This window comes from Cibotium barometz, chromosome 28 (genome assembly GCF_041138505.1).
Source record: "Cibotium barometz isolate CiBa-2024 chromosome 28, ASM4113850v1, whole genome shotgun sequence".
Lineage (NCBI taxonomy): Eukaryota > Viridiplantae > Streptophyta > Polypodiopsida > Cyatheales > Cibotiaceae > Cibotium > Cibotium barometz.
The window spans coordinates 37673773-37699265 of NC_141073.1; the positions used below are offsets into that span (position 1 = coordinate 37673773).

At 38.1% G+C, this 25493-nt stretch overlaps 1 protein-coding gene across 6 annotated transcripts in view; it reads left to right on the plus strand.

Annotated features, from left to right (window-relative positions):
• The first annotated feature begins 5866 nt into the window (after positions 1 to 5866).
• LOC147622804 (MADS-box transcription factor 23-like) overlaps positions 5867 to 25493 on the plus strand; it is a 216299-nt gene continuing 196672 nt past the window's right edge. For 2 of the 6 annotated variants that reach the window (XM_086822449.1, XM_086822458.1), the window contains exon 1: positions 5869 to 6364. In XM_086822449.1, coding sequence (XP_086678575.1) covers positions 6075 to 6364 — 290 coding nt within the window. In that variant the 5' untranslated portion in view covers positions 5869 to 6074. Of the gene's footprint in view, positions 6365 to 25493 lie in introns of all 6 variants that reach the window. The other 4 variants (XM_086822450.1, XM_086822456.1, XM_086822455.1 and 1 more) reach the window with 4 other exon arrangements.

Here is a 25493-nt window from a genome sequence, read left to right on the forward strand (position 1 = left end):
GTGAGCCAGCGGGGTGCAGGTATGGGGGATTGATGAGCCGGCGGGGTGCAAGTACAGTGGTGGGCGAATTGATGGTCACGGTTGGTACAGTGGTGGGCGAAGCGACAGCCACGGCTGGTACAGTGGTGGGCGAAGCGATGGCCACGACGGGTACAATGGTGGGCGAAGTGTGACAGGCGTGCGGATCTGCAAAGCGCCGCCGGGACAGTGCCGACGGGGTGGCCAGAGCAGGGCACGATGACGGACGGTAGGCTGTAAACGGAGGGCGCGGCAGGCAGAGGCAGTTCGTTGGAGGCGTCGCCTCCTGCGAGCTGAGCGGCGGTCCTCTGCACAGTAGTGCCATCAGCTTTGGGCGGCTGTGGTGGGTGGCAGCTAAGCCTGGCGGAGCAGAGGCGGACAGAACAAACCACCGGACAAAAACCGCCAATGCACGGACTGGTTCCGATGATGGATCTGCTCAACGGAATTCCACAGGCGATGGAAATTTGCAGGAAACTACAGAGACAGAATTTCCAGAATCTGAGAACCTCTAGCGCTCTGATACCAATTGTTGGTGTGGACTCACACACTCACACACTCACACACAAACCTGCACATTAGGGTTAGGTGCAGGATGGAGAAGCTCACACAGAAATGAGAGAGAGAGAGAGAGAGAGAGAGAGAGAGAGAGAGAGAGAGAGAGACAAAAGTGTGGTAGCCACAAAATGCAAGTCAACCCTTGCATGTGTGTCACATCCATATAATATAGAAGTATAAAATATTATATGTAGAGTGTCCTTTCACACTTGATATCCAAGGGAAAAAGCCACATGGAAAAAAGTGCCCTTGGTTAAGCCACGTTTACACATAGCACTACCATAAGTGAGCATATGCCTACACACTGATCATGTGACTTACGGGTTCGGTCGGATCAGTTTGGTTAGTTAAGGCTCTTGACTACGATAGAATAAAAATATCCTGGAGGAATCGCCCGTGCTTTCTGGGAGAGGGAAGTTTTTTTCCGGGTTCGATTTTGGAAGAACCGAGGGATTAGTCTCTTGTCCGGATATCCGTGGTGGGCGAGGCCCCGAGTGAGAGACTCTGCCCTGCGCAAGAAATGCTATTTTTGCTTCTGCTAGCACCCCAGAATTCGTTGTGCAGAGGGGGCAGGGATCTTTCAGGTCGAGACGCATTAACAATACTTTGAATTCTATTGCATAATCTTCTATTGGCCTCTTCTTCTGAGTCAGCCTTTGCAGATTTTCCAGTACCTCAATGGGGTGGTCTTATCTTTTTGAAATCGTTTTGGGAAAGCTTTCTTCAGTTCTTCAAATGTATGGAATTTCTCCAGACGATACTGAGCGTACCAACCAGTGGCCTTTCCTCCTAGGGTTGTTGCAACATACTCTATCTTATGTGGCAATGGGGGGGCTCTTGTGGCCAAGAAGGTGATCTCAAAGGCAAAGACATGGCCGTTTGGATCCTCCTCACTTTTTCCCTTGAACTTTGGGTATTTTAGAGACATCATTCTGAAGGCCATTGGTTCTTCTTCTTCTTGATTTCCATGCCTCTTGTTTCGCCGCTTTTGGTGTTCTTCCTCTCCTTCTTGCTTCCTCAAAGGTTCTTGATTCTATCGTTTTTTATCTTGCTGGTCCAGAATCCCTTCCAGAAATCTTTTAGGATGATGCGGTCCTGAGTCCTCTGACTACCTGCAACAGTACCGCATTGCTCTTCTTGAACTTTCTTCATTCTATTCTACATACACTATCCATTGCACTCCTATGAGCCCAACACCATGACGCGCTTACTTCCTCTCATGATCTACCCCAACTAGCTTCTCTATGTCATAAGTTTTCCAAGGGAATATGCATGTCATGCACAACTCAATTCAAGCTTCCTATGTAGAACTAACCTCTACCTTCCGACTCCCCTTCTTGGCATACCATTCCCCAACAGGATCGCAAGACCCGGCACTTGTGTGGTTCCGAACCACCTAGTCGGCTCGTGAAGAGAGTAGCAATATGACTGTACCCAATGTGATAAGCCAATGCTCACGTGTTGAGGTGTCGGTCCACCTAAGCTTGGAGAGTTAGACGTGATTGCGTGCACAGGTTAGTACCTAGATCCTTCATGGTTCCAGATAGGAGTTAATGTCTAGATAGGCATGTGATTGACATGGAATGAACAGAGCTATGTAGTGAAGAATGGAGACAAGACAGAGACTAACCCACAAGACATTCCCGAACATTAGTTTAATCTCTCAGGTGTACCATACATTAGCAATGACTCTGCCTATCAACTCTTGAGTGAGTCTTGAGCTCAACTATCCATTCATCTTTTCCCCTCTCTCCTGGAATAATCCCCCTTCACTTCTTACATGAATTCAGGTACTACCCATTTGCAAGAAGCCGTTTCAAAGTTGCTACAAAACTAGAAAGCTTAATCTATAATAGTTTGTTACAAAACGGGAAGAAATCTGGGCGGCGACTAGACGGGCTAAATGGTTGCCAACATAATTGCTGCTTATTCACATTTGGGGGCCCTAAACTTAAAAGCTAACTAATAAGCTTGGTCATTAGCCATGTAGGTTGCCACCACTGGGATTAAGTAGTATGTAGTGTCACTTGGATTTTTTGACATGGCATTTGGATGGATAGGCTATACCACCTTGCCAAGGCATTCTTGATGATCCAAATCTCCACCTCAGAAGACAAGAGCTGAACCAAAATAGTTAAGATGGATATCTTCTAGCTTCATACTTTTAGAGATGGAGTGATTAACCTCGAAGGCGCAATTACATAGGAAACATTTCTTGTAATGCAAACCATGATAGTTTCACTAAAAGATCAAGATATTTGCAAAAACACATCACATGCTATTAAGATAACCATTATATATATTAGAGTATGTTCACATCATCTAACATGTGAGATAAGCTCATATATGGGGACCCATAGTTATGAACTGTGCAAGATATAGGAGATTGAGATGAAGAAGCATCACCTTTCCAAGTGCCTTGCTTATTATCAGATTCAAGGTAGATATCATTATTTATTTCGAGAAGGTTTTGGGCCTTTCTCAGATATTATTGAGTCCCTTCTTGTGGATATATGTGCCTTTATCTCCTTAAGGTAAATCAATGATTAGTTTGTGGTTTGGTCCTCTATGAATCTTTTTTTTTTCCAAGAGTGGAAGAGACTTTTTGGAGTCTCTTCCTTTGTATCGGGTGTTTATATGAATGAGAATATAAGATACATGTCACATAAAATCCTTCATGAGTCTCTTCCTTTGTATTGGGTGTTTATGTGAATGAGAATATAAGATACATGTCACATAAAATCTTTCATGAGTCTCTTCCTTTGTATCGGGTGTTTATATGAATGAGAATATAAGATAAATGTCACATAAAAATCTTTCATGTTAAAATAATAATGTTTTTAGACTGTATTTGTTTATTTATTTGGTTGCGAGAGATATTATTGAATTAATGTCATCTAGTAGGTTCAAACCTCCCCACAAATGGCTACCACTTGGACCCTCGGTTGTGACAATGGACTTTAAATTTGAAACCACATTAAATAGTTTTTCAAATGTGGCATACAAGATACGTGTTATAAAATTATTGTGTGTATATACCATTTATATTTTCATGATATAAGATTGTACAATTGTTATTAATTTTATTGCAAACTAAAGCTATTTCAGAAGTGAATTAGGTTAAAGCTTCAACTATCCTACTCCACAAACTTTGGAGTACCTTCATGGACTTTTGAAAAGAGACACAAATTAGCATTGAGCCATATGTGTAGCTTAAGCCATTTAATCACAATACTAGTGTTAAAGATAGAGTTTTATAAATAAGTATTAAAACATTAAATCCAATATGTTTTCACATAAAAATGAGATCGCCACTTTTTAAATGCAAATAATATCAAGAGACCATAACCGTAAAGAATTTCAAAAAATGTTTTTGAATTTAACCAAATAATCAACTCTTGAGAAACTCAACTAGAAAAGTGCCCATAATAAAGAACTATTAAAGATAAAAATAAAATACCATCAAATTTAAAGATTCAAGATATTTACATAACTTCAATGGAAAATGGATATATAGAGTTAAATTTTAAATGTTTATATGGGGGCTAGAAAGCCATGAAATTAGTAGAAGTTGAGTAGCCAAAAAAAGTATTAAAGGTAAAGTTTTAGCAAGGGAAAAAAGAAGATGAGCCTACAACCCAATATATCTAGAAAAATGAGCCTACAACCCAATATAAAGTTTTAGAAGATGAGCCTACAACCCAATATATCTAAAAAAATGATGAAACAAACACATAAAAAGATAAATGTGTAAACATGTTCATTGTGGTTTTCTTTTGATTAAGATTCTATCATATTGTAATTATTTATAGACATTCAAGGAATAAGCTATTATTATTTGTAACACATACAATGCCCTCTTCAAATCTTATAAATGGCAAGCATTGCATAAAATTTCAATTATACATAAATATGATTGGGCGGATCTCTTCTCCTTTGTGTCTTGATACATAAAATTTTAATTTAATTGTACATAAATACGCTTGGGAGGATCTCTTCTCCTTTGTGTCTTGATACGTTATAATTTTTTTTAGTTTCTATTCTTTTGTGGATAGATTCAAAACGTTTATTTTTGTTATCTATAAATTTAAAATGTTCTATTTCAAAATCTTAAGAGAATACTCTCTTATGGATATATTCAAAATGTTAATTTTTGTTATTTATGACTTCAAAATATTTTATTTCAAAATGATAAGACAATACTCTTAAAAAAACACTTTTAGTAGTACTTCTTTTCTTGTGGCATATCTTTTATCCTTATAATTATATCCATAATACTCTTGCCACACCTGAATAACTTCAGCCACATGAAAAAATATTGTAGGCACTTTTTAAAAAAGTTATGGTGGAGTCAACAAATAAACATATTATTAACAGGCTTATGAAATTGATTTTTAAAGATAAAGAGTACTCAATCAATATCTATCGCTTAAAATATAAAAAAGCACCTTTTATTTAAAGGTATCAATCAACCCAGATTATGTGAACAACAATGCTTACATTATTAGTGAATGGATCCTACTAATGAACATTCATAAATTTGTTTTTTTATCAATATGGAATAAAAATCCTTTTGACAATTCCTAGTTGTAAGGGTACTTCATTGCAATAAATTTTAAGTTGTAAGGACAGTTTGTGCAATAGATTTGTAAGTTGTAGGAAAATCCTTTTTACTCTGAAACAAAAGAGAAACTTTTTCTGAAGGGTTCATCAGGTCATAGTGTCTCCCCATGGACCTTCCACATGGGATCTTGTAACCACATTTTTTTTAAAATATATTCCGCCGTTTTAACTTTTAAAAAAAATCCTTTTTACTATGCCTAATAATTGCAATAGACTTTTAATGTTGTTGAAGTATTGTTACATTATGTAATGTTAGTGTGTTTTAATATAGTTATGACTTTTAATATAGGTTGATGACATCTGCTTTGACGTTGTTTTTTTTGGCATTATCAAAAGTGGGTGATTGAAAAAAATGCTATTAAAATCACAATGCGATATCTTCCGTAATCAAAGAAGAAAGCGAGTTAATTCTATATTAAGAAAATGTTGCAATACTTTAATTTTGGGGAAAAAGTTTTATGCTTCAACGGTCACTTCTTATTGGTTTTTTAACCCTTGAAAGATATTTTTCAAAGTTCAACTTGCACGCACGTACACCACACGCGTGTTTATCAACTTGCAGAAACCGAAGGAATCTCTCCATCTAGTTTGGGGCCCACACAGCCAAAAAAGCAAAAGAGTGTACGTAGGGGCGATGGGCCGGGGGCCAAACTTGCCAATCGCGGGGGAAAGGGCGGTTGGGGAGGGGTTGTACGAGGCCACGCGTCCATCGATGAGTGGGGGGTCGCCATCACGGCCACAGAAGGACATTAAGTCCCCCCCACTAGCAAAACAGTTCACAGGCTTTTAATTAAGTTCACAGGCTTTTGGTAAGCACGAAAGCTCTCTTAATCGCGCCCCAGCAGCAGCAGCTGCTGCTACACCGCGCAGCCACAATGTGTACACACGTAGAGCGCGCCGCCCAGCATCGCCAAAGCAACGCGGCCGCCCATCCTCCAGCAGCAGCTGCTGCCGCCGCCGCCGCCGCCGCCGATGACTATGCTACCGAGTCCCCCCAAGCCGACAGTAGCCGCAGAGCTCTTCATACGAAGCGGCAGGTCACCTTCTCCAAGCGCCGAAACGACCTCCTCAAGAAGGCTTACGAGCTCTCCGTCCTTTGCGATGCCCAGGTGGGGGTCATCGTCTTCTCCCCCACCGGCAAACTCTCCGAATTCGCCAGCCCCAGGTTCTTATCTCGACTGTTTTGTTTACTTTTCGCAAGTAATAACCTTTTTTAAAAAAAAAATGGGGAATGCTAAGTTTAGCTCATGAAAATGTCGTCCCCCTGGAGACTTATTTTGAAATTCATTTAGACATAAGATCCAACACTATGACCATCCTGGGTCTCATCTCAGGCCGCACGTGTCTCATCATAGGAGTCCTTACTGCTCGAAAAAAAATGACATTCTAGTGTATTTGTACCATCCAGACTTCAGAAAAAATGGTTGAGATTTTATGTAGTGCTTATTTTAAGGAATGATTTTTCATATATTTTTTAGTTGTAAAATCGACATATAGTAGAGATTTCGGAAACAAAAGTCAAATATATTTAAGAGTTATTATTATTTTGATTGGTTGGAAAATATATATATTTTTTAGCACTGGTTCTCACTCGGCTCATCACTAGGCTACATGTTCATGCGCATCTCTCTCTTACTTTAAAGCACAAACTAAAAGAACCATTATAAATATTCAAGCATGTTTCGAAGTCTACTTATACACATCACTATTTTTTATAAGTTAGCGCGCATTATCATGTAAATGTATAATCTTATCGTAAGCTTTAGTTTTTTGAAAGATTAGTGGATAATCCGTCATGTGAATGGAGTCTTATGCCATTGTTCACCTTTTTACGCAACAAACAAGGTATCTCAAAAGACAAAGATAATCCGTCATGTGAATGGAGTCTTATGCCATTGTTCACCTTTTTACGCAACAAACAAGGTATCTCAAAAGACAAAGATATACTTTCTTTGTTCATCTTAAAGATCTCAAAAGATAAAAATATCTATACGTAAGGGATTTGAAAGTATTGTCTCATTACTATCTATACGTATAGAATTTAAAAGTATTGGAGCGTTTCATTTACTTATTTGTCCTATCATGTAGTCTTAGATACAAAAATAGTTAAGATGGATATCTTCTAGCTTCATACTTTTTAGAGATGTTTTTAGAGATGGAGTGATTAACCTCGAAGGCGCAATTGTATAGAAGACATTTCTTGTAATGCCAACCATGATAGTTTCACCTAAAAGATCAAGGTATTTGCAAAAATAGATCACATGCTATTAAGATAACCCCATTATATATACTAAAGTTTACTCACATCATCTAATATGTGAGATAAGCTCATATATGGGGACCCATAGTTATGAACTGTGTGAGATATAGAAGATTGAGATGAAGGAGCCTTTATCAGATCTTATTGAGTCCCTTCTTATGGACATATGTGCATCTATCTCCTTAAGGTACATCAATGATTAGTTTGAGGTCCGGTCCTCTATGAATCTTTTTTTTCCCAACAGTGGAAGAGACTTTGTGGAGTCTCTTCCTTTGTATCGGGTGTTTATATCAATGAGAATATAAGATACATGTCACATAAAATCTTTCATGAGTCTCTTCCTTTGTATCGGGTGTTTATATGAATGAGAATATAAGATACATGTCACATAAAAAATCTTTCGTGTTAAAATAATAACATTTTTGGACTTTATTTGTTTATTTATTTGGTTGTGAGAGAGATTATTAAATTAATGTCATCTAGTAGGTTCAAACCTCCCCACAATGGTTGTGACAAAGGACTTTAAATTTGAAACCACATTAAATATTTTTTCAAATGTGACATACAAGATACATGTTAAAAAATTATTGTGTGTATATACCATTTATATTTTCATGATATAAGATTGTATAATTGTTATTAATTTTATTGCAAACTAAAGCCATTTCAAAAGTGAATAAGGTTAAAGCTTCAACTATCAAACTCACAAACTTTGGAGTACCTTCATGGTTTTTTTTGTTAGTGTCTATGTTGACTTTTGGAAAGATATACAAATCAAGATTAAGCCGTATGTGCAGCTTAAGCCATTCAATCACAATACTAGTGTTAAAGATAAAGTTATATAAATAATTATTAAAACATTAAATGTAATATTTTTTCACATAAAAGTGAGATTGTCACTTTTTAAATGTAAATAAACTCACATTTAAAAAGCATTTCAAAAGATGTTTTTGAATTTAACCAAAGAATGAACTCTTGAGAAACTCAACTAGAAAAGTGTGCAAAGTAAAGAACTAAAGATAAAAATAAAATACCATCAAATTTAAAGATTCAAGACATTTACATAACTTCAATGGAAAATGGATATATAGAGTTAAATTTTAAATGTTTATGTGGGGGCTACAAAGCCATAAAATTAGTAGAGGTTGAGTAGCCAAAAAAAGCTCGAAAGATAAAGTTTTAGCAAGGAAGAAAAGAAGATGAGCCTACAACCCAATATATCTAAAAAAATGATGAAACAAACAAATAAAAAGATAAATGTGTAAACATGTTCATTGTGGTTTTCTTTTCATTATGCTTCTACCATATTGTAAGATTATTTAGAGACATTAAAGGAATAAGTTATTATTATTTGTAACACATACAATGCCCTCTTCAAATCTTATAAATGGCAAGCCTTGCATAAAATTTCAATTGTACATAAATATGATTGGGTGGATCTTTTCTCCTTTGTGTCTTGATACATTACAAATTTAATTTAATTGTACATAAATACGCTTGGGAGGATCTATTCTCCTTTATTTCTTGATATGCTATACATTTTTTTTGGTTTCTATTCTTTTATAGATAGATTCAGACTGTTTTTAAAAAAAATTAATGTTTGTTATTTTTAAATTTCAAAATGTTTTATTTCAAAATCATAAGAGAATACTCTCTAAAAAAGCACTTTTAGTACTTCTTTTCATGTGACATATCTTTTGTCCTTGTAAATATATCCATAATACTCTTGCTACTTGGAATAACTCTGTCATGAAAAATTATTGTAAGCACTTAAAAAAAAGTTATGGTGGAGTCAACAAATAAACATATTATTAACATGCTTATGAAATTGATTTTTAAAGATAAAGTATGGTCCACCAATATCCCTCTTAAAATATAAAAAGAACCTTTTATGTAAAGTAATCAATTAATGGAGATTATGTACATTATTAGTGAATGGATCCTACTAATGAATAGTCATAAATTTGATTTTTTTTTATTAATATGGAATAAAAATCTTTTTCACAATTCCTAGTTGTAAGGGTACTTCATTGCGATAAACTTTAAGTTGTAAGGGCACTTCGTGTAATAAATTTTAAGTTGTAAGGCCCGCCCGCCCGTCCCCACCCCCACTCCCCCAAACCACCCCGCAGCCATGTGTACACCCGTAGAGTACGCCGCCCACCAGCATCGCCAAAGCAACGCGGTCGCCCGTTGCAGTCCCCCCAGACGACAGTAGTCGAAGAGTACAACTATTAAGGTTTATTAAGGTTTTTTTGTAAGGTCAAAAATGGAAATGGTGTTGGGTCCACATGCTTTCTATTTTTGCTTTCTTTCTATCTATGTTAGCCTCCATCACATTCTATTTTTAAAGGTTGATGTCCTCCATAATGTTTCTTTTTTTGGGCTCATGATGTCCTCCATAATCTTTCTTTTTTTGGGCTCACTATTTTCTTTAAAAAGGCAAGAGGGCTAGGGGAGAGGTAGGGAGAGATGGACACCCTAAGGTATAGGGTGTGTATTAATTAAAGCTTTGGCTATAGAAAATGTAAATTTTTTAACCATAGACTTTAAAAGGTTTGTAACCTTAACCTTATAAAGTCTGAAGTTTAAGTGCATATGCACGACAGAAAAAAAATTAATTAATAAGTTTGAGTGAATATGCACGACAGAAAAAACTATGTAGTCTTAGATACAACTATTATTAAAACTATTATGTAGTCTTAGATACAACTATAATGTAGTCTTAGTTAATAATATACAACCATTATGTAGTCTTAGATACAACTATTATTAAAACTATTCAATAGACTTGTGGCGATAACTTTTACGTATCTTATTTTGTATTCATTCATATATTTATATAGGAAATATTTTAGAAATTAAATTATATTAATAATAAGACTATCTTAACGATATGAAAATGTAGTATGTTTTTTTTTAAATGTAGATAAGATTTTATATACATAAGACTTACTTCTTTATGTGTCTTACAAATTTTTTTTCCAAGTGTTGATGTGAAGCTAGACAATAATAGATTTTAAGAAGAAGAGGTTGTTCGAGAATTTTTGTAACTCATACTATTATCTACTATTATCTATACATGACGAGTTTCTTATAATTAATTGTTGAAAACGTACACATGTTTTTATGTTAATTTAAGAATTAATTACTCACTAATTGATTCTTTAAGTACATAACTTGAAAATTATTAGTAAGCGTTGGCTCGACCAGACATGGATCATGATTATCGATTGTGTCAAAGGGCGATTGGCGATGGTATTCGGGGAGCGAATGACGATTGTCACTTCGTAGAGCGATTGGCGATGATATTTGGGGTTCAGGGTTGAGGCGGCCGGTCAGGCGGCCGGGCAAGTATGGACAAGTAGGTCACTACATAAGCTAGAGAATGTAGATTCTTAACCACATTCCTCTAAGGTTGGGTGGTAAACAAGAGCCTTACTTTCCTTCTTGTAACAAAGTGTTTTTAAGATGCACATGCACATGCACCTGCACCCTAGACACATGGGCTTAGGATCAGCTACATGTGGGATTAGGGCACCTGAACCATGGAGACTATAAAAGGAATGTGCTCTACGACTATTGTACCTTTTGATATATCTTTTGAGCCATCCCTTAGTGATAATCTCTCAAGTTTTTTTAAATCTAGATTAATTAGGTTAATTTAAGATTAAGCTAGATATTACTTTCTTTTATTAGTATCAAAGCTCTAGACTTATATCTTGATGCTTTGATTAGGAAATTAATCATTTTTGAATTACTATGAACTCAATTTTTAAAAATGTATTTTATTGATCATGATTAGTATTAATCATTTTTAGAATTGATTTTTATATAGTTTTTAGATTTGTTAATTTTTAATCTAAGAAGATCAACAATGAAACTTGTGTTAATTATTTTTGAATTTGTATTAATCATTGTTTTCAAAATTTTAATCCACTTTACTACTTAATTTCTTGAAGTTCTTGATTTTGATTTCTTAAATTTTTTTAATTTTCGAATTAGGGTTTACAAAAATTTCAGCCTAACTAGTATTGAGTGATTTCTTACTTAGGGAGTATACTTTTTCAGAGATTAATCCTTAGAGTCCTTATTCTTCAAGATTGAAACCCTAGATTGTCAAATCTTTGAGTTCTTGGAAGAATATTTCAAGGAGAAGGTTGCTGTACACAGAATATTGGTGTAGTTGTAAGAAGTATGCAAACATTTCAAATTGTTATACAAGATTTAGTGTAGAAATTTCATATCATTATGTAGAATCTTCAGATTGCTATGCAGAGTTTTCTAAGCTGCTGTGTAGAGATTTTGATTCCTGTGTAGAGTTTATGGAGTAGCTCACAGTTTTAAAAGGTCGATGTGCATAATTTTTCACAGATTTTGTGTGGAATAATATAGAGTATTGAAGATTGTACATAAATTAGTTTATTGCAAAGATTTATGTGCAGATTGTTGGAAACAATTGTAAGCATCTAATCCCTACTCTATGCTCTCAATTTTCTTGATTTTTGTGCAAAGTTTATAAGATCTTTATCAAGGTTAACGCACAGAGAAGACATACCATGGAAGTGTTATAAGATTTATGAATCTTGTTAGAATTCAAGCAAAAAGAGACATTTACATGTAACCCTGGTGCATGCAAAGCAAATCTTGATGCCTAGAAACTACAAGATTGTTAATCTTGTAAGGTTTATGTAAAATGCATAACAATTTGATGCTTAAGAGCAACTTGAACAGTTTCTTGGCCAAGAATTGAGCAAACAGTGCAAGATTAGTACTTATCTTATGATTAATCAGAGTGAATTTGACAAGTTTTATGTCAAATGCAAGGTAATCAGATGCATGCAAGACAGTTTTCATGTATGCATGTAAAGATTAATGAAATGCACGTCAGATTGAGAATGTATTCGAGGCTTGAGGCAAGTAAGAAGACATGAACATTTACAAATAGGTGGTGTAAAGTCTATACATACATGGTATTCAAGATTCTTTCACAAGCATCATTACCCTTGGTTATAGGCTCAACAAGAACACTGCTCTAGTGTTTGTTGGCATAGCCATTCTTGGTTTTACCACTATCACCTGAGAGGACATTAGAGGGTCTTGACAATAGCAACAAAGCTTAACATCATTACAAACAACCTGGTAGCTCTTGACAACAGTAGCAAGCTCACATAATCTGTTCATTGAGCTATAGCGGTTCTCAAACACTAGTTTGTAGCACCATTAGAATGCAAAAGGACAAGGCATCATATCCTTGTGGAGGCCAACAAACAAAAATGCACAATGCTTGTGCATTAAACTGATGAAGAACAGAATGGAGAAGAGCTATTGTGTTACATTGGTCTCTATCACACAACTCAGCAAGCACATGTCACAACAACATGCTACAAACAGAAGGCTCATTGACCAGTTTATGAGTGCAAAAAACTCTTATAAATGTAAGACATTCACGCATTCATTAATTTGGTCTTGTCCTTGGATTCATCGAGGTATATCTTTATGCTGTATTAGGGGATATTCAAATTTCACATTGTCAAGTTTTCGTCCAAGTTGCAGCTAGTTGATATTGTGTTAATTCTTTCTATGTTTAGTGGTGCATATGTCCTATCAACTACTTTTTTGTTGTGATAATTATTTCTATTTATTATGATCCTTAGTGCTAGGCTTCATTATGGTTAAGTTTGCGTTGTATCTCCGGAGCTCTGACAAAAACTCAGTACACATATCTTTGTATAAATGTATGCTCTTATGTGTGTGCGTGCGTGGGGTGTGTGTGTGGGAGCATATATTGATACCAAGGTCTACACCCACTATTGGGCACTGATGATGTTAGTAGGGATGTCGTAGTATCTAGTCCATACTATGCATGATGGAGTTGATGATTTATTGTCTTGTGGATGACTACCATGAGGTTATAAATTGCACTTTCTTATAAGGTGAATTTGGGCTATCCCTGGATTAATCTAGGTATATTCATTAAGTAAGAGAGGAGTTGAAGGGTCTCTACACTTTTCTTATACACACACAAGTTTGAAGAGACAAAAAAAGGCAAGCAAGGGGGGGGGGGGGTCAAGGAAGTAATTGTAATGGAAATCGAGCTAAGCGGTTACTACTTCTGCGTTTTGTTGACATGAGAGCAAAGAACTGATGACTGTGTTGAGTTGTTCGCTACTAATAGTAAATGCAAAAATGGCACGAAGAAATGGACCGCAATGAAGATGATGTGGAAGGAAAGTAGGACATCACAAATCTGCACAAAGCTTGATGCCATAGCCGACTATGGCGAGCGATGACAAACAAGCTGGAACACGTTGTTGAAGTAGAAATGGAAGAGAGTAACATCTCTTAGCTTAACTTGAATTAAGGAAATCTTAAGAGATTATCACTAAGGAATGGCTTAAAAGGTATATCAAAAAGGTATCAAAAGGCACAATAGTCCTAGAGTACATGCCTTTTATAATCCCCAAGACCCATGTGCCCTAATCCCACATGTAAATGATCCTAAGTCCATGTGCCTAGGTCCATCCCATGTGCATGTGCATCTTAAAAATGCACGAATGTCTCTCTCTCTTTCTCTTAAACTATTGTTGTAGGTGACACATAGTAATACATGTAGCATTGACAGCCCAACATAGTGGCCATCGAGACAACAACATAAGATTAGCATAGGTGCACAACAACACACACTACAAGACGTAACAACCATGAGCTAGCCAAGAAACCCAAGCCTTAACAAGTAGCAACACTATAGATAGCTGCCATCCAAAAGGCGACCACATATAGTCATAACTCCCCCCAGAGGCGACGTGACACAAGGCCCAAGGGGCAACTATGTGAGTTTACACACAATGACATGGAAGTACACGCCATTAGAATGCTACCAATATAGCACTAGAGACTTACATAGCCTCAAGAATACACCAGAAGATGTGAGGCCCATTGAGGTAAGATTTTCCTTGATGAGAAAAGCATATAAATGGTGGATGAGTTTGGCCATTAGTGCCAGACGCCCTCATACTTGGGTAGAGTTTGAGACAGTATTCCGCAAACAGTTTTTACTAGTTGATGAGCTTTAGAGGTCTTAGTGCGAGTGGAACAAATTTTTTGACATTTCACTCACCCAATATATCTCAAACTATCGAGAAATAGTGTTGAAGTTAAAGGGAATCGATGCGTTCTCTACACTCTTCGCGGGTTCATGTGAGGTCTTGAACTAGAGAACGAGATCTATGTACAGCCTAAGCAGCCTAAGGATTTCAACGAGGCAATAAAATATGCTTAGATATTCGATGATATATCTCGCAAGTTGAAATTTGGTCCTAGGCAAATATGATAGATGAGAGTGGGGGTGTAAAATTTAAAACAAAATTCTTTCAGGGCAACAAGGCACATTGTTAGGGTGAGGAAGGGGGACAAGGATGACGCTGGTCTAAAAAACCATGAAAACATAGAGAGAAAAACCCTACAAAACTTCAAAAATAGAACAACATGAGAAAGCTAAGAAAGAAAATATGTGCTTCACTACTTTGAGACAAGGCATAGCAAGATGACAGCTCGACACTGGAGCTAGAGGTAGTTCTAGTGATGCCAAGAAGGATGGTAAATCCTCTCGACTAGTTCATGCAAGGTGGTACCGCTTCGATCTATAGAGTTTAGAGATGTGATAGTCTGCCATACAGAGAACACCCATGCCTATTATGTTTCATAAGCTATGTGGCAGCCATCTTTCAAGCCACACGATTTGGTTCGTTTATATGGTAGGATTGGTGGCCATAGAGTCACCATTATGATTGACGATGGAGCTATACACAACTTTCTTAACTAGTTGTTAGTCAAAAAGTTGAAACTGCCCAAGACCAAGAGTGATCATAAGTACACAATTTCACTTGCTAATGGTTATGTTGTTGGGTGGCTATACAGGGCTACGAGGTTACGCTTGATTTCCAGGTCACGCATTTAACTAGGATAGATGTTTATCTATCCATGGAGTGGTTGTATAACCTAGGCCCTACCCTACATCGTAGTTATTAAGATAACACCCTCTAGAGTTCATGCATGAGGGTAGATGCATTACTTTATGTGGTGAGCATGATGTGCTAGCTATGTCTTTGATATCGTCCATGGAGTTTTGCCTTGCCTACAGACTCGATGAGATTCAACAGGTATACATTTTTAACCTTCGTATAATTTTGTTTCCGTAGATAAAATAGAAGTGAATAATGTTTTCGTAGATGAAACAATAAATTTAAATGGCCTTGGATGAGACCCCTCTTCTTTTGTGAACCTTGTTTTGCCTGCATGTGACCAAAACTTAAAAAAAATCCAAGGCTAAAAATAAGATAATAAAAAATGGTAAGTATGTAGATACTTTATATTCTTTATTACAAGTATCAAGATGTTTTCCTTGACGATTTGTCAAATGATGTCCTGCTATCTAGGGCTGTAGACTTTTCCATTGATGTCCTTCCAAATTCCAAGCCTATAAGTAAGCCTATGGAACAAGTATCCAATACCTCGCATTGACAAAATTATTTGACGAACTCAATGGTGCACGCTACTTTTATAAAATTGACCTTAGGTCAGGTTACCACTCTATCATTAGGTGTCAGGATTAGAGAATATGATGTTCCCAAGACCATATTTAGAACTCGATTTGGACATTATGAGTTTTTAGTCATGCCGTTTGGTTTGACAAACACGCCAACAATATTTATGACACTGATGGATAATGTTTTATGTCCATACTTTGGAAAATTCATAGTAGTTTTCCTTGTTTACAGTAAGTCGAGAAAGGAACACATAGATCATTTATGCTTAGTGTTTGAATTACTTAAAAACAATAGGTTATTTTTGAAGGAAAGTAAATGCGAATTCTTTGCAAAGGAAATTCATTATCTAAGCCATATTATATTTGTTGAGGGAAAGTGGATGCTATTCTCAAATGGCCTAAGCCAAAAAAACTTAGAACAACTATAATTTTCTCTAGGTTTGTGTTTTACCGACAGTATGTAAAGGGCTATGTGATGATCACAGTCCCCTTGACAGAATAATTGAGAACTAAAGGAAAAACTATTCATTGGGAGGATTCGATGAAGTAGTTTTGAGAAACTCAAGGTTGCAATCACAATTGTACGTACCTACCTTGAGTATAGTGGACCCTCATGAGCCAATTTGTCGTAGAAGCAAACGCTAGTGGAAAATCCATTAGGGCGGTTTTAATGCAAGGGGGACGCCCAATTACATTTGAAACTAAAAAGCTTGACTGTGCCCATCATAACTACTCGACCTATGAGCGAGAGTTACTTACAGTAGTTCATGCTTTTAAAAAGTGGCGACATTATTTATATGGTGCTACTTTTTAGGTTAGTACAGACTATGAAATCTTGAAATGGCTTTCAAGTCAAAATGAGTTGAAACATAGGAAAGCTAGGTTAGCGAAGATCTTATAATAAGAGTCACCTTTAACTTCATTATCAAAGAGGTAAATTTAATGTGAGCCGCATGCCAATGGTGAATGAGCTAAGCTTCACCATATTCAAGAACAAGTTCTTGGATTTACTACGTGGTTTGTGTGAACATGATCCATCTTATTCAGAGGTTTAGCTTGTCGTACAGTATGCGCGCGCTGTTAGAAGTCATCTCTTGTCTATATTTATACACCAGGGCCTCTGTTGTGGGTGTGCCCGCCCTGTATAAGGTGTTTTATCATTTTTCCAGACTCCCCGTATTTTTCCCTATTTTTTCCCATTTTTTCTAGTGGTGGGGAGGGTTGCCAGAGGGTGGCAAGAGCACTCCAGTGCTGGCCGACTGTCTGGCCGACTGCACACAGGTGATGCATGGGCTTTAGGACTGCTGGCCGACTTCACACAGATGAGTCGTGGGCATTTTTCTGCTGGCCGACTGCATTTATGCAGTCGTGGGCACTTTTTATGCTGGCCGACTGCTCTCCCAGGGGCATATATATAGGCCCCTTGTCCCCACCACTTATTCATTCAGTTTTCTCGGGATCTTGTGTATAGAGAAGAGTTTACACACCTATCTCTCTGTGTTTCTTGTGCTGTTTATTTTCTGCAGTCTACTTGCTCTTGTCTACCCAAGTTTGGTTATCATTTCCGCTGCATATTCTGACATGGTATCAGAGCCCCAGGCTTGAGATAGATCTTGGGAGTTTTTCTGAGCAAGAGGGGGAGCGTTAGGCTGCTGATTGGTGGACTGTTCTGGGCTATACAGGAAGAGAAGGTGCAGAGGAAGGCGGGCTAAGGTGCTGGACAACCACTTGCAGGTTTTCAGATTTTTTTTCCCACCTAGCCACCCTTTCAGGTTACTCTCCCCGCGATGGCAAATTTACTAGAGATGGCTGAGAAGCACGTGAAGATTCCGACTCTCCCCACGTTCCCAGTGGATCGTCAGTTGGACGGGTCCAATTACGGCATCTGGAAGGTCATGATGGAGTCGGTGCTGGAGTCATATGACCTTGTTGATTTTATCATCATCGGGGTTCCACGGCCGGAAGCTGAGGAAGGGGAATTGCTCTCGACACAAGGAAGGACCGAGAGGCACAAGCACACATGTGGGATCGTGTCAACGCCAGGGTCCGGTCGTTTATTTTCCTCAATTGCACACCACAAGTGATCAATCATGTGAAGCACATGACGCTGGCGAGAGGCATATGGGGGCACTTTGGCAGAGTACCGGGCTGCTTGTTGTGAGGTTGTATGGCTGCGGAGGCTGCTAGGCGAGATTGGGTTTCCACAGAGGGAGCCCATAGTCAGTGCGATAACCAGAGTTGTATAGCTATTGCTCGAAACCCGGTTTTCCATGCCCGGACCAAGCATATAGAGATACAGTATCACTTTGTACGTGAGAAGATCTTGGCTGGTGACATCTTGCTACTTTATTGTTTGACGGAGGACAATGCGGCGGACCTCTTCACACGAAGTCTCTACCTGAGGCTACGCTCAGGCGGCACTCCAGCTCCCTTGGGTTGGTTTCACAGCCAAGAGCTGAGAGGGGGTGTTAGAAGTCATCTCTCGTCTATATTTATACACCAGGGCCTCTGTTGTGGGTGTGCCTGCCCTGTATAAGGTGTTTTATCATTTTTTTCGCACTCCCCGTATTTTTCCCTATTTTTTCTCATTTTTTCTAGTGGCGGGGAGGGTTGCCAGAGGGTGGCAAGAGCACTCTAGTGCTGGCCGACTGCACACAGGTGATGCGTGGGCGTCAGGGCTGCTGGCCGACTTCACACATATGAGTCGTGGGCATTTTTCTGCTGGCCGACTGCATTTATGCAGTCGTGGGCACTTTTTATGCTGGCCGACTGCTCTCCCAGGGGCATATATATAGGCCCCTTGCCCCCACCACTTATTCATTCAGTTTTCTCGGGATCTTGTGTATAGAGAAGAGTTTACACACCTATCTCTCTGTGTTTCTTGTGCTGTTTATTTTCTGCAGTCTACTTGCTCTTGTCTACCCAAGTTTGGTTATCATTTCTGCTGCATATTCTAACACGCGCACCAACAACCATTGCCCTCCTTGTCATGGAGGAGAAATCCAAAACAAGTAGCCCATGTTTCTACAAGAAAAAGAGGAAGTTGTAGTGCAGAGAGACTAGATGAGTCTCTTAGGTTATGTACCAAGATGGAAAGCTTGGGGGTGGACCCTTTACAACCATCTGACATTGTTTCAAATGGGGGCAGTAAAGTTCATTGGGGGGAAAGGTTCAGAAACATCTCTATCAATGATGGGTACTTGCTTCACAAAGGTAGAGTGTATGTACCATCTATTGGTGGTGACCGTCGGCACTAAATTCTTATTGAAAGTCACGATAGTCCAAGTGTTGGTCATCCTTGGGTACAAAAAACCCTAGGGTACAAAATACCTATGTACTAGTTAAAAAACAATTCTATTGGCCTAGTTTGTTCAAGGATGTCCAAGACTTCATATTGAAATGTAAGAAGTGTCAAGTCAATAAGCATGAGCATCTCAAAGTAGGAGGCTTTCTCCATCCATTAGATATTCCTAAAGAAAAATGGGAGAGTATTTCGATGGATTTTATCACCAGGTTATCTAAAACGAGTCGAGGATATGATTCAGTTTGGGTGGTGGTAGATAGGTTGATTAAAATAACCAAGTTTACTCCTACTGGTGGAAAGGACGTAAAGACCCCTGAGCTAGCTAAATTGTTTATCGAACATCTCTACAAGCTATATAGATTGCCCACAGATATAGTTTCTGATAGAGATAGAAAGTTTGATAGTCACTTTTAGAGGGAAGTCTTCAAAAAGTTAGATACTACTTTTGAGTATAAGTATGGCTACCATCCGCAGTCTGGAAGACATGCCACTTTTGGAATTTTCTTATAATAGTTCAAAACATTCAATGATTGGATTTTGCCCATTCATATTGATGTATGGTTTCCAATTGAGATCTCCTTTAGCGGTAGGGTTAGAGAAGGAGAAAATTCAGTCTGTCAAGGATTTTCTTGAGGACATACAAGATATGCAAAAACAGCAAGAGATAGCATTCGTAATTCACAAGATCATGCAAAAACATATGTTAACAAGAGCCGCAGAGAAATGACCTTTGAAGAGGGTGACTTTGTTTTCTTGAAATTCCCTCTAAAGTTAGAGACTCTCAAGATGAGAAAGCTTTCTTCTAGGTATTGTAGTCCATTTAAAATGCTTAAGAAGATTGGCAGCATAGCATACAAACTTGAGTTGCTAGAGAGCTCTCGAGTACATCATATTTTTCATGTTAGTGTGGAATATGAAAAACAATGTATCATAAGGATAGCATAGTTACTCCTAACATTTTGATGGGACTTATTAAATCAGTGTCACTTCCACATGAACTCGAGAGGATTTTTGGATTTAGGGATCGGAAGAAGAGGCATATTGTGCATTGAGAGACACTTGTCAAGTGGAAGGATAGAGACGAGAAAGCGTCCACTTGGGAACGCTCAAGTATGCTTATCAAAAACTATCCTCAGTTTTTTTTCACGAATGAAAACTCTTCTTAAGGGGGAGGTCATGTCACATAGCTTGTATAACTGGCTATGTTGGGCTCAATCGGACATGGAGTCCGATCGATTGACGATGGTGTCCAGCTACGCAAGTTCGCCCGTAGAGCGATTAATGATGGTGTCTGGGATTCAGGGGTGATGCACCCTGTAACAAATTGAACTAGTCTCATATGAATAATGGGCCTAAGGCCAATGGACCATGCCCATGGACAACACTTATGATAGTGTGAAAGGGGTGGTCATGTATATACAAGTCAATTACTCTCTCTTCTCTCTAAACCTAGGCTAATCATCTTAATCTAGGATAATCCAAGTCAATTACTCTCTCTTCTCTCTAAACCTTTCACAACACTTATGAGTGTGAAAGGGGTTGCCATGTATATACAAGTCAATTACTCTCTCTTCTCTCTAAACCTAGGCTAATCATCCTAATCTAGGATAATCCAAGACTAATTAGGCTAATTCAAGGCTAATTTAAGTGCTCCTTTCTTTCATTGGTATCAGAGCTTAGTCTTTGATCCACTTTCATCTTGGTTTCAAGAAAATTTGAGGAATTCTTGGATTTCTTGGATTTCCTTGATTTCCTTGATCAAAAAGAGGGACATGGTGATCTTGATTAAGTTAATTTGATCTTCTTGATTCATTTTTCCTAAGTTTTGGGGCCATGGATTGACTGAGGACCAAATTTTGAGGGAGCCGCTCCTAAATTCAAATCACAGGACCAAAATTGGAGAAAAATTTACTAATCTTAATTAGTGTTAATCCAAAAATGTTTTTTCTCTTCCTTCTTCTTCATGCTTAATCTTGGAGTGATTAGGACTTCAATCCTTGGCTAAGGGCTAGCATTAGCCTAGGGCTTTGTTTGAGCAAGACATTGGCTTCAATTCAAGCTTGACATTGTATAATTTCGTGGAGATCTCCCACCCGTCAGGCTGCGTTTTACTGCATTGATTTTGCTTCTTTTCTTGGTGCTTTGGAGATTTCTTAAACATGTCATGGCTATTAGGGCTGTGGTTAGGCATAGGGTGAGCTTGTTTTGAGCACTATGTGCACTCGTCGTTGATTTCTACACGTTCTTGCACGTTTTTGTGAGGAGTTGAAGCCTAAGAAAGAAGTTGAAGCCATGTTTTTATGAGGAGTTGAAGCCACATTTTCATGAGGAGTTGAAGCCTAAGATGCATAAGAAGTTTATGATGCATAATAATCTTAGTGATGGTGGTTGTTCTCTTGGTGATTTAAGCTATGAAGAAGTTGTAATTGCTGCACGTTTTTTTTGCACATTCCATGGTGCTATAATTCTCAAATCAACCACTCCATGAGCTCAAAAATCGACTCTAACAGTAATCAAGTGTGCTATCAAGTCATTGCTTGGCGATTTGAGGATTTCCATGGTTCAATCTCTATGGTATTGAGATCCTTTCATGCATTGTTACATGCCATTGGAAAGTTGTAGATGCCATTCATAGCCATTTTCATACTATGATATGTCACATGACATGTATGAATCATGTTATAAGCTTATGGAATGAATATGTATGCCATTGATCATGTTTGATGCAAGTGATATGAGGCATGCCATATGCTCTTGTGAAGAGGCACATGTTTGAGAATTGTGAAGGGCAAGTGATTGAAGTTGTACGTGGGAAGTCATCCTTTTGAGGCTTACCCTTGAAATCCTCATCATCATCATCATCATTAAAATCTTGTATTGATGGAATTGGCATGCATCTATAAGTGCCATTTGTAAGTGACCCACACTCTCATCCATTTCTAAGCTTTCATTTGTTTCTTGCATAACTAGAAAGCTAGATATGTGGTGAGGGTATCTTGGCAATAAGGAGAAGAGGCCAGGGAGAGTGCGTCTTGAATTCACCATGCCATGAGTGCCATAGTAAAGTGATACGGTGGGGGATTAGGTACAATGGTGGTGAAGACTTGGCCCAAGCTCTTGCTCTTGGATTTTAAACTTGAGTAAGGAGTTGTAAGAGCTTGGCCGAGAGATCGGCAAGCCTCAAAGCGCTACATTGATAATCATCTTGTGAGTGATTGCATTTGGAAAAAAATAGTGGCATAAGCAAAGGGAATCGACAATCATTGTGTTGGTAATTGCAATTGGAGCAAGGCAATGACATAAGCAAAGGGGAGGGAAGATTCCAATTTTTGGTATTTACATGTTGCCTATGCTTGGGTATTAGTTGTGATCACATTTTTGGATTGAGTTTCGGTAGAAATTACTTAAAGGTCATGTCAAAATTTTTAAAAATTTCCTTGCATACTTGCAAACTAAACCCTAAATTCAGTCATAGGGGTTTTTAGGTCTTGCCTAGGTCTTTGAATCCTCTTGTAATACATAATTACTTCGTGTCAAACTTTAAAGACCTTGATTCTGATATCATTTGGGGGGTGAAATTATAGTTTTTCAGAAATCACCAAACCCTAATTCAGTAAACCCTAGATTGTGTCGCATGGGTCTTTACATATCTTGTTAGGACTTCATTAGACCTACTAATCAAGTCCTTAACTCTCTGATTTCGATTTCATTTGCTAAGTCAAAGTAGTGATAGTTGACTTTTTTATAAAAGTCAAAACAAAGTTGACTTTCACTTTGACTTTGGTCAAACTCTTTGGGGAAATGATAGTACATGCTTAGATAGCTCCAAAAATCTATAGATCAGCAAAATCGGCCGAGTTTTGGTTATCCTATAATCAACTTTTAATTTTCATTAATACTTCATAAACTCTAAAACAGAGAGTATTTGCCTTATCCAAAAACTTACTATTTTTGTATATTGTGTTAGTACACCTCATTAGCTATCCATAGAGCCAAAGACCATTCAATTTGGAGTTTGGTAACCCTTTTAAAAGTCTTTTGAGTAATTGAGATGATACCGAAGGCCAAACTCAACAAGGAGAACTACAAGGAAGCTCTTGAGTATGAAGCAGGCACAACAAAAGTAAGACAAGAAGAAAATCGGGATGTTCAAGGAGCTATGCAAGAAGAAATTAGTGGCAATGTCACTTAAGGGGTGCATCAAGAGGAAAATGTTCCACAAATACCTAAAGAAGGCAGGGACATGAACATGAACAACATGATGTATCTCATGCGAACTATGATTGAAAGGATGGACCAAAGATTTCAGTTCATGGTGGACATGTTTGACTCTATAAGCAAGGAGTTGCATGATGGGATCACAAGCTTGAGGCAAGATGCATATAAAGGCAAAGAAGCTTACGATGAACCTATGTTGCATCCATATGCACCAAACACTTTTCCACCAATGGGGCCACAAGCTTATAGATCTTTTGCGAGATCTTCACATGCAAATGCATTACATACTCCTCAAGCTAGTATGTACCATGTTGATGGGAATCATGGTTCTATTCTTGGGAAGGATAGGATGCCTCCGTCATGGATGCACCAAGGTGGAACAAGTATGCCCGATATGCCTATGCATGGTCGTATGAATGGGATTTCATTAATGCCAGGGAGAAATGTGGACAAAAGCACAGGCATAGTTTTGGAAGAGTTAAGGGTGAATGGAAATTGGAATCATCCACACATGAGTGGTCATCACTTTGATGAGGTGGGTCATCATCCTTCGCACGAGTGGTCATCACTTTGATGAGATGGGTCATAATTTTAATGGGATGATTGAACCTAATCATGGTAGACCTCATCACTTCAATGAGTTTGGGGACAATCATGTTAGACCAAGACCGCATGTTTATCGAGGTAGTGTGATGAAGATGAGTTTAAGGGAATGAAGGACAAGTTGACTTTTACTAAGTTCAAGGGTGAAGGCACATAGATTTGGTGTTGAAAAAGCTATGTGTGCTTCCACTATCAATCAAAACATGCACATAGATTTGGTGTTGAAAAAGCTATGTGTGCTTCCACTATCAATCAAAACATGCACCACCCTTCCATTAATACATGCCTTCAACCTTAATGTATTTTCCCCTTTGCAACCAGCATAGGCATTACTTAAGATATTGCATAAGGTAGCTATATTGTCTTTGTTATGATAAGCACACATAGGCAATGGTAACCCATCATCATAGTTAACATCTCCCTTCTTTGATCCAGGGAATTCACCATCCTTTTCTACATCTTCAACTTCATTGTTGGCATATTAAAAATACTCCTCATATTCATTCACATCCTCCTTAATGTCTTCATGGCAAGGTTCGGTGAGTGTCATACTTAGGGTCATCTTCTTGGCCTTACAAACCTTCCAATGATCCTTGTTCCCTTTGTCACCGCACTTGAAGCACAAACCTTTGTCCTTCAAATCATTAATACGATCTTCCCCAATAACCTTGCTCTTGTTAGATGCTTTCGCATCAACTTACTTCCCATCAATATTTGAAGGTCGAGGAAAAAAGAGTTACCAAATCTGAAATTTCCTCTTCCACCTCTTCCATAGATGGTTGGGAATCTAGGAGGACCAGTGTGATAATAAAATCCACTTGAATATTTGCCCAAAGTTGAAGTGCCAATATCAGCCCTAAACCCATGCCTTGCTCCACTAGCATGTGTGTACTTTGCCTCATAGATCTCCACAAAGAAGCACGACCTCCTCCTTGATGGTTTTGGGTCTTTGAGCATCCACATCAACCTTGATGTTGTTTTGTACTCCTCACTTAAGCCTTCCACATGAAGTGAGAACTTCGTGAACTTGTGCACATAATCCTTGACATTGCCCGTTTGAGTGAGATCATTCCATTTCTCCACCATCCTTGATCTATTAAGGGATGAAACAAAGGTTCTCCTCATCTCATTCTTGAAATCTTCCTAGGTAATGATCAAATAGCCACCCATGAGCATTCAAGTGCCATCACCATGCATGGGCATTTCCATCTTTGTGGCATGAGGTTCAAGTGGCTAATGGATCAAAGATGGATAGCATAATGGTATGCAAAGATGTGAGGTTGATTCTTACAAATGATTATACTTGCAAGGCTGATTTACTTGTATTAGATACGGATTCCATTGACATTGTTTTGGGATGC